The sequence below is a fragment of the Phycodurus eques genome, chromosome 7 (assembly GCF_024500275.1).
Source record: "Phycodurus eques isolate BA_2022a chromosome 7, UOR_Pequ_1.1, whole genome shotgun sequence".
Taxonomy (NCBI): domain Eukaryota; kingdom Metazoa; phylum Chordata; class Actinopteri; order Syngnathiformes; family Syngnathidae; genus Phycodurus; species Phycodurus eques.
In genome coordinates this window covers 11,633,655-11,646,950 of record NC_084531.1, presented here as the reverse complement: position 1 = coordinate 11,646,950, position 13,296 = coordinate 11,633,655, and the positions used below count along the sequence as shown (strand labels likewise).

Below are 13,296 nucleotides of genomic sequence, written 5' to 3'. Positions count from 1 at the left end.
TTTGAAAGGTCGCAGGTGTGTGCGGACTGCATTTAACAAGATGGGTTCATCCTGAACCAAGGCACATTCCTAGATGTAAGAGGGTGTGCACACTTGTACAACCTCATTATCTAGTTGTTTATTTTTTTTTTTTATCTCCACTCAGTAAAAGAGATGCATTGTACAGTTTCTAGGTCACATTGATAACGTTAACAAACAACCATTCGCACCTAGGGAACCTCAATTAACCAAAAATGCAGCATTTTGGAATGTGGCCCTATTGCAGCTTCATGCTCATAAAAATATATAAATACATCAATAAAATTGTACTTATATTGTACAGTATTATCTTAATATTACATTTTGTCGTCTGATCTGATTTTGCTTCCATGTGTGCTAATAAGTTTCCTTATCTTACTTCTAACTGCAAACTCTTTAATGATGGATATTATATTATACTTAAGTGGTACAAACTCCAGCCATCAGGGGGTAGCATAGCTTCAATAATATAGTTTGTAATGCCGAGCAAATTGGGAAGGTTGCTGGCTTGAGTACTTGTCCCTCAGGCCTGTTGAAGAGTCCTTCATTAGAGTTATGATTTAGTAGACAATTTTGCAAGCTTTCCAACTAAAAGCAATGCAGTAATTAGTAAAAGCTAACATATTTTGGGGGGTTGTTTAAACATGTTTTATATTGAAAAGTACACTAGATGCCTTGAACTGAATTATTCTTACATTATAGAAAAATGTTGATTTTTGATGCTACAGTTCTCACACTACCAGACTTATGAACAGCTTCTCCCCCAATAGCAGTGGCTGCTACAAACACCCCCTATTTCCCTATTGAAATGAATAGAAATGCCAGCAACAACAAAAAGTCCTTCATTAGAGTTATGATTTAGTAGACAATTTTGCAAGCTTTCCAACTAAAAGCAATGCAGTAATTAGTAAAAGCTAACATATTTTGGGGGGTTGTTTAAACATGTTTTATTTCCCCTATTTCCCTATTGAAATGAATAGAAATGCCAGCAACAACAAAAACAATTGTAATGTCTTTTTAATATGAAAAATAGCACGCTATGATCTTGTAATTTATATTTAAAAAATAAATAAAATAAAAAACATACACTAATGACAATGGACATTGTGCTGCTCCTTCTGGTTTGTGCATCTTGGCCACCAGGGGACAGTATAACAAACATACAATTGTACATGGAGTCAGTCAAAACTCCTCAGTAAGCCGTACCAATATTAGTCATTCTTCGCAGCGGATAAAGAAAATATGAGTACTGTCGTATTGTCTGTCTACATGTTGGTGCACCGTTTGTGTTCAAATATCGGTTGCTTAAATGGTTATAACACCTCAGCAACAATGCAATTAGTTAGTCCGTCTTTTGTGTTTTGCATTGATTTTTAGCATGAGTGTAAACAGACTTATCTAAACAAAATGTGCGTGGTTGTTTTGAGTACACAATGTGTAATTCTCATTATTGTATGTTTATATATATATGTTTAGTCAGCCCCCAGGAGTCAAGCCAAGAGAATTGTGAAGACCCACCACCCACCCTATTACTATGGTTACCTGGTCCCTGACTGGCAACCATTATCCCCATACCGTGATCGTGTGTGGTGGTGTGTAGTGCATTAAAATTGGGGAGACCGGTTGGTGTGAGGCGAGACGGTCACAGGGCAATGATGACCCATAACAGACACCTCCACCCAGGCCAACCAGCTCCCCAAAGGATGTGTGTATGTATGTGGTGCATTAAAAATCCACGGGGGAAAAGCATGACGGGCCAGCGAGCAGGCCGGAGTGCCGGGGCACCTGGCCGAGTGTCCTCCCCAGCCTGACGCTGCCCTCCTCCCACAGATGGGCGTATTATGCATTAAAACTGGAGGACCGGCAGGTCAGAGAAGGGTGGTGGTGATGGGGGTGGCATACCGGAAACCAGTACAGATGTAATATGTACAATGTGAGTAACACAAATGTGCAGAGTGCGCGAAGTGAGAGGCTAGACTCCTGCGGGTCTGGCCCGGCCCGACTGGCTGGAAGACCAAAGAGAAAAGGGGGTCAGATACTCCCCACCCCACAGCTAATCACCCCCATACGCCCCCGACCAGTACGGGGCACGGAAGGCGGACCTGACTAAGGCGGGAAGCGCCGACACCCTACCATAGACCAAAAATTCACCCGGGGACCCCACACAGCCCAAGAGAGAGAGGGGCAACGACCACGGCAGATCGGGAAGAGAAGGACACAGGCAGCAGCACGGCCCCCATCGCCACATCCGGAGACCAGGATGAGGCCCCCGGAGTAGGGCCAGCTGGCACCTCCCCGGCACCCAGGGACCATGAGCAGCCCCTCCAAGGAGGGCAACACGGACAAAACCCGACCCAAGAGGAGCTGGGGGAGACAGGTCCAGCATCCCCAGAGGCCGCAGATTCGGGGCTAGAAGGTTAGGAGTTCAAGTACAGGCAAGTGACCCTATGGCGTGCACAGGAGTCTAAAATGAGAAGATATGATTTGGTCACATTACATTACATTTACATTACACGTTACATTGCTGTATGACATTCTTTCCCAGGCGGACAAGAATCAAGCTTGAAGGTTCATCATTTGAATGAAATGTGACCAGTTTTTCTTAAAGTTATCCATTTGTTTATTATATTTAGCAGCGATATTTTCGAGTGTGTTTTCAGTACAATGAGTGCATATGTTAGATTTTAAATAGCCCATCTTATGCATACTATATTCCGTTAGCGTGTGATCGATGAAGTATTTTGAACTGGATTATGATAAATTACAGTTTTTTTGAAAATGTTGGCGCTCGAATCTTAACGTTTTGATCGTAAATCAAAGCAAAAAAAAAGCAGCTCGTATCTCCAAAAACCCGAGCCACTTGTATCTCAAGGGACCGCAATGTCAGATTACATTGTTGCCTATTTCTCGCAGCCATGTTGCATTATTTCTCCAATTCGCTCAACCTGGAATATTTTATGAATAACCTAACATAGAACCATAAGCACTTGTTGAGTCAGTTTACTTCCACTTCTCAGCAGTTTCCTTTTCCGTGTGGTGTTTGCATGCAGGAAGAAACAAACATGTCAAGTTACCAAATAAAGAAAAAAAACAGGAGAGGTGAGAAACAGAAGGGGAAACTGAGGTTGCTGACATTTAATGTAAAATGACTTTCTTGTCAGTCAAGCGGCGAAAACAACTGAGTAGCCTAAAAAATGAAGCAAACATTCCCTTTCCAAATGGACAAATGCTGTTTAAAAGAGACCATACATGAAATGGTGGTGAAGATCCTTTTGTGAAGAAATACTGTAGGTATCCCTTAAGCATGCATGTTCAGAATTTACAAAACATTGTTCAATTAATGCTTCTATAATCTATTTGAACCAACTAAAAACTAATGAGATGATTCATCATGACCCTTTTTACAACTTTAAGAATAAGTTTAAATGATGTTTTAAGTCAAATTTCAAAAAAAAAAAAAAAAAAAAAAAAAAAAGATCTTAATTTACCGGCAGGAACTATATATCTATGTGCATTTGTACAATATATGATGCATGTCCTTAAATAATCAGCGGAAACTGATGACAAACATGATCACTGAGTAAAAAAAGGATCTTTATATATGGTGTGTAGATAGGGTTGTGAGGTCACCGAAGTAGATATATTCCACACAGATTGTGCATGTGAAATTCACATGTAGTAGTTAAATATGAATCATTTCCGTCTTCAAAGAGACATAAAGACCACCCATTTTTCAGTTATGTTATTCTTTTTTCCATAATGGATTTGGAATAACAGCTTTAATTTAAGAGGTTTCATAAAAAATGTGGCATCTACAGTAGCATGCAGACGCACTTTCACCCAAGCTAAAGTACTGTTTACTTTCTGAATCTTTATCAATATACAAACCTCACTTTCTGGGATGTTTTTACAGGACGCGAAGCCTGGTTTCATAGGTGTGTAAATCTTGAAAATGTGAAGTGGCCCAGCTGTTGCACTGACGAATCAGAAAAAGTGCTGAGTGCAATATCCTGAAGTTCGCAACTGGATGTGTTGAGTGTTTGTAGAACAGGCTTCACAAATCATTCATCAGAAAAAAAATGACAAGGAGAATAGTTTGACACCGCTGTTTAATTTTCAGATAAGATAACACTTAACCTAGCTTCTTTTATTTATTCGTTGTATTTGTCTGATGATCTGGATTCCCCGTGGCACTACGTTGCCCCCCACAGGTCTGTCTTGGTACTATGAAAGACATTTGGTTTAGGGAAGTAGGCTTGCGATTGTCGATACAGGTATTGTTAGGCAAGGCAAGGCAAGAATGCTGCACCCATGTGGTCATATCTCTTGTACAACCCCAATTCCAATGGAGTTGGGACGTTGTGTTAAACATAAACATGTGTTAAAAATAAAAACATCCATCCATCCATTTTCTGAGCCACTTCTCATCATCAGGGTCATGTTTACCACTGTGTTACATCACCTTTCCTTTTAACAACATTCAATAAACGTTTGGGCACTGAGGACACTAATTGTTGAAGCTTTGTAGGTGGAATTCTTTCCCATTCTTGCTTGATGTACAGCTTCAGCTGTTCAACAGTCCGGGGTCTCTGTTGTCCTATTTTACGTTTCATAATGCGCCACACATTTTCAATGGGAGACTGGTCTGGACTGCAGGCAGGCCAGTCTAGTACCAGCACTCATTTACTATGAAGCCACGCTGTTGTAACACGTGCAGAATGTGGTTTGGCATTCTCGTCCATGAAAAAGACATTGCTTGGATGGCAGCATATGTTTCTCCAAAACCTGTATGTACCTTTCAGCATTCATGGTGCCCATGCCATTGCCACTAACACAGCCCCATACCATCACAGATGCTGGCTTTTGAAATTTGCGTCCATAACAGTCCGGATGGTTCTTTTCCTCTTTGGCCCGGAGGACACAACGACAGACAGCACTGTTAAAAAATAATTGGATTTAAGTTTTCTTGACATACTGTAAGTACTTTGTCGCATCTTTGCAAAGAGTGTTTTAACTTTCTTTGGTGGCCTGTTGCCTTAAATATTGTTGCCGTAAAAGATTTTGAGTAACAAATATCTCTTTTCCTTTCATAAACGTTGGTCAGTAGTAATCAATGGTAAAGGTGGGTTAAAGGTTGCATCATGGCACGTTTCCTAAGCATTTTTATCAATTTAACTTCTGGGTCATCTCGCTCAGGTAGGAAAGGAAATGAAAGTTCCAAAGCAAAAACTGGAATCTGAAAAGGTCCACTTGGTAAAGTTTGCACCCCAGACTGGAAGTACATCACAAAGTCAGACAACACAGATGAACGAAAACACTTTTTCACATCATTAACTATATAATATTTATCTTGCTTGTCTAAAAAGGTATAAATACTGTATATATCGGAATATTTGTATTTATTTACTTTTATTTTATTTAAAGCTTAAATTTCATGGTCATTGTTCTATTTTAAATCCATAGTATTGGTGTGTAGAGCCAAAATTATAAAATCTCTGAAACTGTCGAAATACTTGTGGACATGAGGTACATCACGGCCAGTCCTGAAACTCAACATTCAAAATGAGTTGAACTGGGGAAGTCCTAAAATTGTTCAATGGCTTGTCTCAGGCAAACGTTTCTGCGAAAGCCCTTTGGAGAAGTGCTTTACGTCATGCACGTTGGTGAAGAGCCAATAAAATGAGAGTCAAACGCAAAAGAGGAAGGTAGTCTTGTTGAGACCTGTGAGAGAACATCACAACAGGAAATGTGTCATGTGACGTTGCGGAGCAGCGGTGGGGATGATTTTTGGAGAGCTCTTTGAAAAGTCAGCTATATTCTCTTCTTCATCTTCTTACGTCTCTCGGACGAACACCAACACAGCAGATCAGCTGAGTCTCAGAAATGTCTCTTTGGTTCTATTGTTCTCGATGGCGCACGGAGTAAGGGACTAATTCAAAAGCTGTTGTAGGATGCCACTTTGTCACTCAATGAGGACATCTGTGCAAGTACCAGGAATAGCTATGATCAACAAGACACTTGTCATCGCTCTTATGCATATTTCCATCGTCAACTGTGTCTCAGGTAACAACACCTTTGTTGATTATGTTATCTTCAATTGTCTAATGTTGGACTTTCATATATGTACACCACTTTATTTCAGTGGCTGTTTAGTTTTTGTTTTTAGTTGAGTGTCAGCATAATGAAAAAATGTTCCAGCATATGGAATACATTTTTTTTTTTTTTGCTACATACAACACCAGTGTTTTTACTTTCTGGATGCACTGCTATCCTTTCCTGACAATGATTTTTTTGTCCATCACAGTATCATGGTTATGGTCAATGTAAATCTATTTTGTGTAAAATTTCATTTTATTATAAACAGTTGTATGATATCCCGATTGAGATATTCATGTTTAAATAGTTTCCACAGTGTAACAAAAAACATGTACAGAACCCCGAAAGGGTCATTGGGGGGTTGAAGTAAAAACTAAAACTTAAAAATGTTCTTGTGGCATCAGAAAGTTTTTTTCATGCGCACCCAAAAAAGGCTTTGTTCAACGAGTGAACATTCTAGTGCGCATGAGAAACTGTATACAGTTATAATGGAAACTCACTGTCCTTAGGATCATAGAGCCACTGAATGATATGCAAGACATTTCACTCAGTAGACTTTCTCTGTGATGTTATTCTGTCTCTCTTATGTTTTTATATTGACAATATAAAATGTTGAGTTCTTTTTTTTGTCTGTAATACAGGAGTGGGTGTCCCTCAGGTTAACAAACTATCTGTGGATGTTCAGGATGGTGAGGTGGTTGTCCTTTGGAAGCAATCCCAAAACGCAACGTCTGACATCCAGTACAATGTGCAAATGGCAAAGTATGTTAGCAACTATAATAATAATGAAATGAATTAACACCTCATTCACCAAGCTCAGAGAACTTTGTAAATATTGACGTGTATTATCTTATACAATGAGGCCCGTCCAGTTATTGACAGGTGGGATTTGTGTTATCAGGATTGCTGGTGAATGGGCCATGGTGCTCAGCTGCACAGGGATCACAAAGACCTACTGCGACCTAAGTGGACTCATACATGTCTACACCGCTGGCTATAAGGTCAGGGTTCAGACAGTACACAAAAACAACACATCAGCATGGATGGTGAAGAAATTCCTCCCAAATGCAGGTAAGCAACACTAGATATTATGGTGTTGTATGTACTGTATGTTATGTTATGCTGTGTTGTGGTAGTATTTCCCGAACTTAGTGTCAGAAACCACAACGGCTCCCTATTGAAGTGTATTGTCGGGTTATACTTAAATTACATTGAATAATGTCAAATTATGTTATGCTAATTAATATTCTGCCCCCCCAAAAAAAATCAAGACTGTAATGTTGTGTTGTGTTATGCTCTGCTATGTCATGTTGTCTTATGTTATGTTACGTTTTCCGAATCAGTTCCCTGGTGCTTTGTTATGTTGCTCGATGTGACATTGAGTAACGATCACTTATATTATGTTACGTTTCCACCAAGATTTTTGAATTTCTGTTGCTGTGTTGTGCTGTGCTATGTTATGTTTTTCTTAGATTATGTTATGTTATCAAAATCCGTTCCCCAGTAATATTTATTTATTTATTTTGTAACAGTAATTGTTACCTACCAAAATTTGCAAAGCGACATTGAGTTATGCTAACATATTTTATCATGTTACTTTAATATTCTGACAAGAATTTCAACTTTGTTATATTGTGTTGTTTTGTGTGTTATGTCATGTTTTGTAACGTTACATTACATTTTGTTACGTTATTCAAATCTGTTTCCTGGTCACTTTTTTGGGGACACTTATGTTGCGCTTTTAAGTTATGCTAATTATTATTATGCTGTTATTATGTTACTTTAATATTCCTCCAAGATTTTCTAGTTTATGTTATGTTGTGTTGTGCTATGTTATGTTTTCATATATTACCTTACCTTATGTTATCCAAAACAGTTCCGTGGTCATTATTTTTAATTATGTTACTCTCTTATGTTTACTTATGTTGCGTTACTAACTTATGTTACCTCATCCAAAACAGTTCGCTGGCCAGTTTTCATCTGAGGTAGCTAAATTATGCTAAGTTAAATTGCATTAAGCTACATTCCGTTATGAAATGATGGAATAACATTAGTGTCAGGACCCAAAATGGCTCCCTAGTCAATTATGTTACATTTTAAGTTGTTACCTCTGATAAGCTTTCTGAGGTTTGCTCATTGGATAAGACAAAATGTACTTAATTGGTTTTAACAACATTTTTGGAGGGTTAGGTCATGGCCCAAGGAAGTTTTGATTACATTTCAGTGTAATCTGGATCAAGATTTTTTTCGGGTCATTTTTCTTGAGCATTCAAGTGTAATTTTGTTGCATTCCTTTTTTTTTTTTTTTTTTTTTTTTACAGTTTCAGTGATAATAAAAGTTATGTTTTGTTATGACATTTGTTTACTGCACTCATGTTTTTGGCTGTTCAGTTCTTGTGCATGCTTACTTAAGGCCCAAATTCTCTTACCTAACAGGCAACCTGCAGCCTCCTTCCTTCACGTTATACGCTACCTCCAGCAAGATCACGGTTCATGTTCATCAAAAACCCATTCTCAGAAAGCTCTTTCCCTTTGGGGTCACATACATCATCCACCTAGAGGAAAAAAGCAGAAATGACAACGTGGATATGAAAGTAGGTTTTGAGGGAAAAATCCAAAAATAAAAATTAAAAAAAATGCCTGATCAAGTGATGAATTGACAATATAAATGATAATATATTGTCATTCTAATCTTACAGGAGACAACAGCGTACCTGACAGAGGATGTGGATCAGGGGTCTATAACCTTCACTTCTCTCCGGTGGGGGGTCGAGTACTGCGTCAAAATTATGGTGGAGGGAAACGGTGCTTTGTCCAGGAGCAATTTGTCCCCAGAACAGTGCCTACTACTTCCAGAGCAAGGTGGGCAAACACATGAGGCCAAAGAATAAAGTGAATCGCTCTCACCACCATAAAACTGTTATTATACTGTATAGGCAATGTTACAGGTAACATTTTTACAAGGATAAAGAGAAGTTTAAGTCTTTATAATAAAATTAAATGAAATTTAAATTAACTGCATATCCCATCTCTCTACATGTTAACCTTTTGGATAGTTATCTTGCTAGTCCATAAACCCAGCAGATATTGTTAGCATCAAAACTTAGCCATGTACACGATTTACCTCCCTAAAAATAAAAAATGCGATCAAAATGATTTACTCAACACAATGTTAAAAACAAAAAAGATAAAGGTAAGGTTATGTATTGGCTCAGTCTCCATTCCTTCGTCGAGTAGTTTATCTTCCCACCTTTAGCTATGCTAACTGGATAGTGGAGTTATTGCTTCTTTTACAATAAAAACCTAAGCATATTTTGAAACATGTCAGTCAAGGAAACATTGAAAGACAACTATTTGTATTTTCTTCCAGAATGGTTCATAATTTCGGTGTCATCCCTGACGACTCTGGGCGTGTTGGCTGTCGCCGCCATTTTGGCAATCGGCCTCCTTTGCCACCTGAAACGTCCAGCGAAAACGCCTGCTGCATTGGTATGCAAACACAAACACAGTTAATGCACTGATGTCAGGTGATCATATTTAGGCTTTTGGAAAATGGGGAAGGGGCGAGAGAGTCTAAAAAATATACATACATTTGACAAGATAATGTGAACAATTAGACAAAAAAAAAAAAAAAAAAAAAACACATTGTGGTCACATAACTAATTTGACAGAAGTAACAATGTAGTGAGATGGCATAGAGCTCCAGATCAGATTATAAAACAGGAAAGACTCACACTTTGACTTCGTGGTTCCGTTATATTTATTGACATGAGAGACCTTCCAATGATTTGCACAAGCAGTGTCAGAAATGCAGAGGTGGCAAAAGTACTCTGGTAAAAGTAAAAGTACTGTTTCACTCCCTGCACTTAAGTGAAACCTTTGAACATTACAGACTGATTTTTTTGGGGAACACCAGAAGCTGGTGGTTTTCGATCGAGGTGACACTTTTCCGACAATGCTTTAAGGCAGAAATATTCAAAGCCACCGACTTTACGGGTCGGGGTCAACGTGTTTACTGCAGTTTCAAGCTACAGATGTCAGCAGTACGATGTCTGAGTGGAGTCAAATTTAATTGAAATAATGCGGTCTTTTCCCACTTGGGAAAAGAAGCACCTTTACATCTCGATGACGTTTTCCACCAAGGGTAAAGACCCTGTAAAGTGAATTCAGAGATTTGTTTCGTAAATATATCAAACATGTTTGAAAATAATGCAGAGACTCAGAACTGCTGTTTGTAGTACTCAATTGCGTGAGACTGTTTTTCACCATTGCAGTTTTCCTAATTTTTTGGGAGCAAGCAATTTGGGCTCAGGCATGAATCCCCCTCCCTTATTACATACAGTAATTTTTATGGAGTGTTCACTCCCATGCAGCTCAGTGAGCAGCAATTGCAAGGTGCAGTTAGCAAGCTAGCTATGGCTACACCCCGAAAATGCATCTTCCCTTTTTATAGTCTGCTGGCGTGGCCGCTTTAGAGGGCCACATTGTCGGCCATGAGTGCCGCACATTGCGGTGAGACAGGTGGAAATGACAGGAAGGGAAAAGAAGGGGGCGGGGGGCTGACTTGACAGCCAGCATGTGGACTGGGTCTTCACACTGGCATGGCCACTATAGAGTGACTCGTTCTCACAGCGTGGAAAAGCCCTGCAACAACCTGTTGGGATATATTCCAACCATCGGCGGCTTTAAGCGGATATATTTTTTCACGGCTAAAACATGTAGTTATGTGTAGGCATAAGAAAGATGCTTGACGAAATAGCAACACATTTTCCAGGTCGTAATAAAGGTATTTGATTGACAGCTGACAGTTGAGCGGGATGGGGTTTCAGCGCATTCAGCGGGCACGCCCACAACGTGTGAGAGCAGACAGAACGGCTTGATTCTTCACGATTTTGAAGCCTCATTTATATATTTGGCGAAATTTGTCAGGGTTGTTGACAACTCACTCCCTTTCTGTGTGTCAAATTTAGAAAACATTGATTTTGACTTCACAGGGACTTTAAGGAAAGGTGGTATAAAGGCTACAATAATAAATTTTCTGAAGAGGCTCCTTGACTTCAATTAAATTCCCTCCTAATCTCCATCAGAGGTTATGATATGTCTCAAATACAGATGTCTGGTTACCCTAACTGACATGTTGTACTGGTCACAATTATGAAACGGAACTAGTAAACTATCACAAAGGACACAATTTGAATACAAACCGAGGCTACCGGGCTAATTCTCTCTCCTCTCTTACTAGAAATCCCCTGTGCATGGCTGGCACCCGCTCACTGTCGGAGAAGGGCCTATGGAAGTGGTCACAGACAAAGGTTGGTTCTTGTCTGGCCGTGGCGCTAAAGTGAAAAACTGCGCAGAATTCTCTCAAAACAAGGCCGCGCGTTCGGAGGAACACAACAGCAGGACAAGCCTGGACAGCGGCGTTAGCGTGGAGTGCAATGCTACGGAACGACATATAAGAAGTTCTCCAAGGAGACAAGAGGACAGTGGTTGTTGGAGTATGGGAGGGACAGTGTATCCCCAGCAGCCTGACGCAGTTCAGAAAAGGAGGGAGGATAGCGGGGTGGGACTCGGGTGCCGATTGGAATCCTCTACCATGAACACGATTGGACAGGAGAGCGGATGCCTCAAAGGATTTGACAGTTATCGCAGGCAGAACCCCGCCCTGCAGAGTCACCGCCACGAGGCGTCAAAGCAGATCCATCCGTGTCCAGTCTTGGCCAAAGTGGTCTCGGGCTACCGGGCAGGTCCTCGGTCCTGTATCTGCTCAGGTGCAGCTAAGTGCTCCTGGTGCCTCAAACGCATTGTCTACGAGGCTGAAACGATCCAACAGCACAGAAGCGCGCTGAGCAAAGACTTTTCAAATGATACAAGAAGGACACGGATAGAAACAACAGACGCGTTCCCTCTGCTAACAGCTCTGACACAAGAGATGGACCTCAACATGAACACTTTGGCCATCTCGCTTCGTGACGTACAGCTGGATAACAACTGACTCACTAGGGACACCTTTCGAAATATGCTGACAAAAAAATAACTGCTGCTTTAGAATACTACTCCATTCCTTTCTGCCTATCTGAGTTAGTTTGGAGGAGTGAAGAAAAAAATTGCGCGTAGGAAATACGGCAAATACATGCTTTTAGGAAGGAAATGTAAAAGTAAAGGCGCTTTCAGGCAGAATGTCACATCTGCTGAAAAGGAAGTGGGCCAGAAGTGAAACCGTTGAGGGAATTTACATGGACAGTGTGACATTGTTTGTTTCGTGGCCTTTCCTAAACTCCTACAGGCAGGAACTGTCAAAAGTGTCTTGAGATTGGATTTTGATTATGTCATGAGGCAGAGGCGTTTTTCATATTTATTATACTTAACCCTTACATACTGATCAGATCAAATTTAGTCTGTTTTGACATTTGACAGCTCTCTCTCTCTCTCTCTCTCTCTCTCTCTCTCTATATATATATATATATATATATATATAGGGATAGGAATCTCGTCATAAATGTGTGTTTTGTTATGGGAGTGGTAACAGAATCATTGACCTGTTGGTCTTCAAAACGTCATGGGGGAATCTTGAAAGTGAACAAGAAGAATGATACTTTAACATCTTGGGCTACATTGGATATGACATTGTTTGATAGATGTTTTTTATTCAAAAATGAGTGGTGTAAAAAATAAATCTTCCCTTGCCTCTGAAACACTGATTAAGGATTAATCATCAAATTATTATTGTCACGCAGGCTATTAACACATTTTAGTGGATAATTTGATATCGACAATTATGATATGGACATTATAGGCCCAGGTCAAAACTGACCGTACATAACATACAATATGCGCATGGAAAATGAATAGTATGTAAGGTTTAATTCTGTAAGATTGTCATTATACTGTATGTGTCGTCTTTCTCTGTTTGAAATATTTATTATAGTGTTAAATACAGACTGTGTGAAATAAAAAAAAATGTAAAAAAACAACTAGATGTATTGTATTTACTGATATAACACAAACTGGACCACAACTTGCTGCCTCCCATACAAATACTCTACTAGAGAGAAAAAAAGTTTCAGCTGATGAACTGAAAGAAAATCATTTCCTCTTTCAAGAAACAGTTTGTGTTTTAAAAGACATCCTATCCTATGTAGCGCAGAAAACACTTTTTTTAATTTATTAGTCATGCTAATT

At 39.6% G+C, this 13,296-nt stretch overlaps 1 protein-coding gene across 1 annotated transcript; it reads left to right on the top strand.

Moving 5' to 3' along the window:
- The first annotated feature begins 5,754 nt into the window (after window positions 1–5,754).
- il10ra (interleukin 10 receptor, alpha) lies at window positions 5,755–13,054 on the top strand. The gene is made up of 7 exons (XM_061682508.1): window positions 5,755–6,081; window positions 6,756–6,876; window positions 7,016–7,185; window positions 8,551–8,708; window positions 8,814–8,976; window positions 9,485–9,603; window positions 11,357–13,054. The coding sequence occupies exons 1-7, from the start codon at window positions 5,970–5,972 to the stop codon at window positions 12,107–12,109; spliced, it is 1,596 nt and encodes a 531-aa protein (XP_061538492.1). The 5' UTR covers window positions 5,755–5,969; the 3' UTR covers window positions 12,110–13,054.
- Window positions 13,055–13,296: the final 242 nt, after the last annotated feature.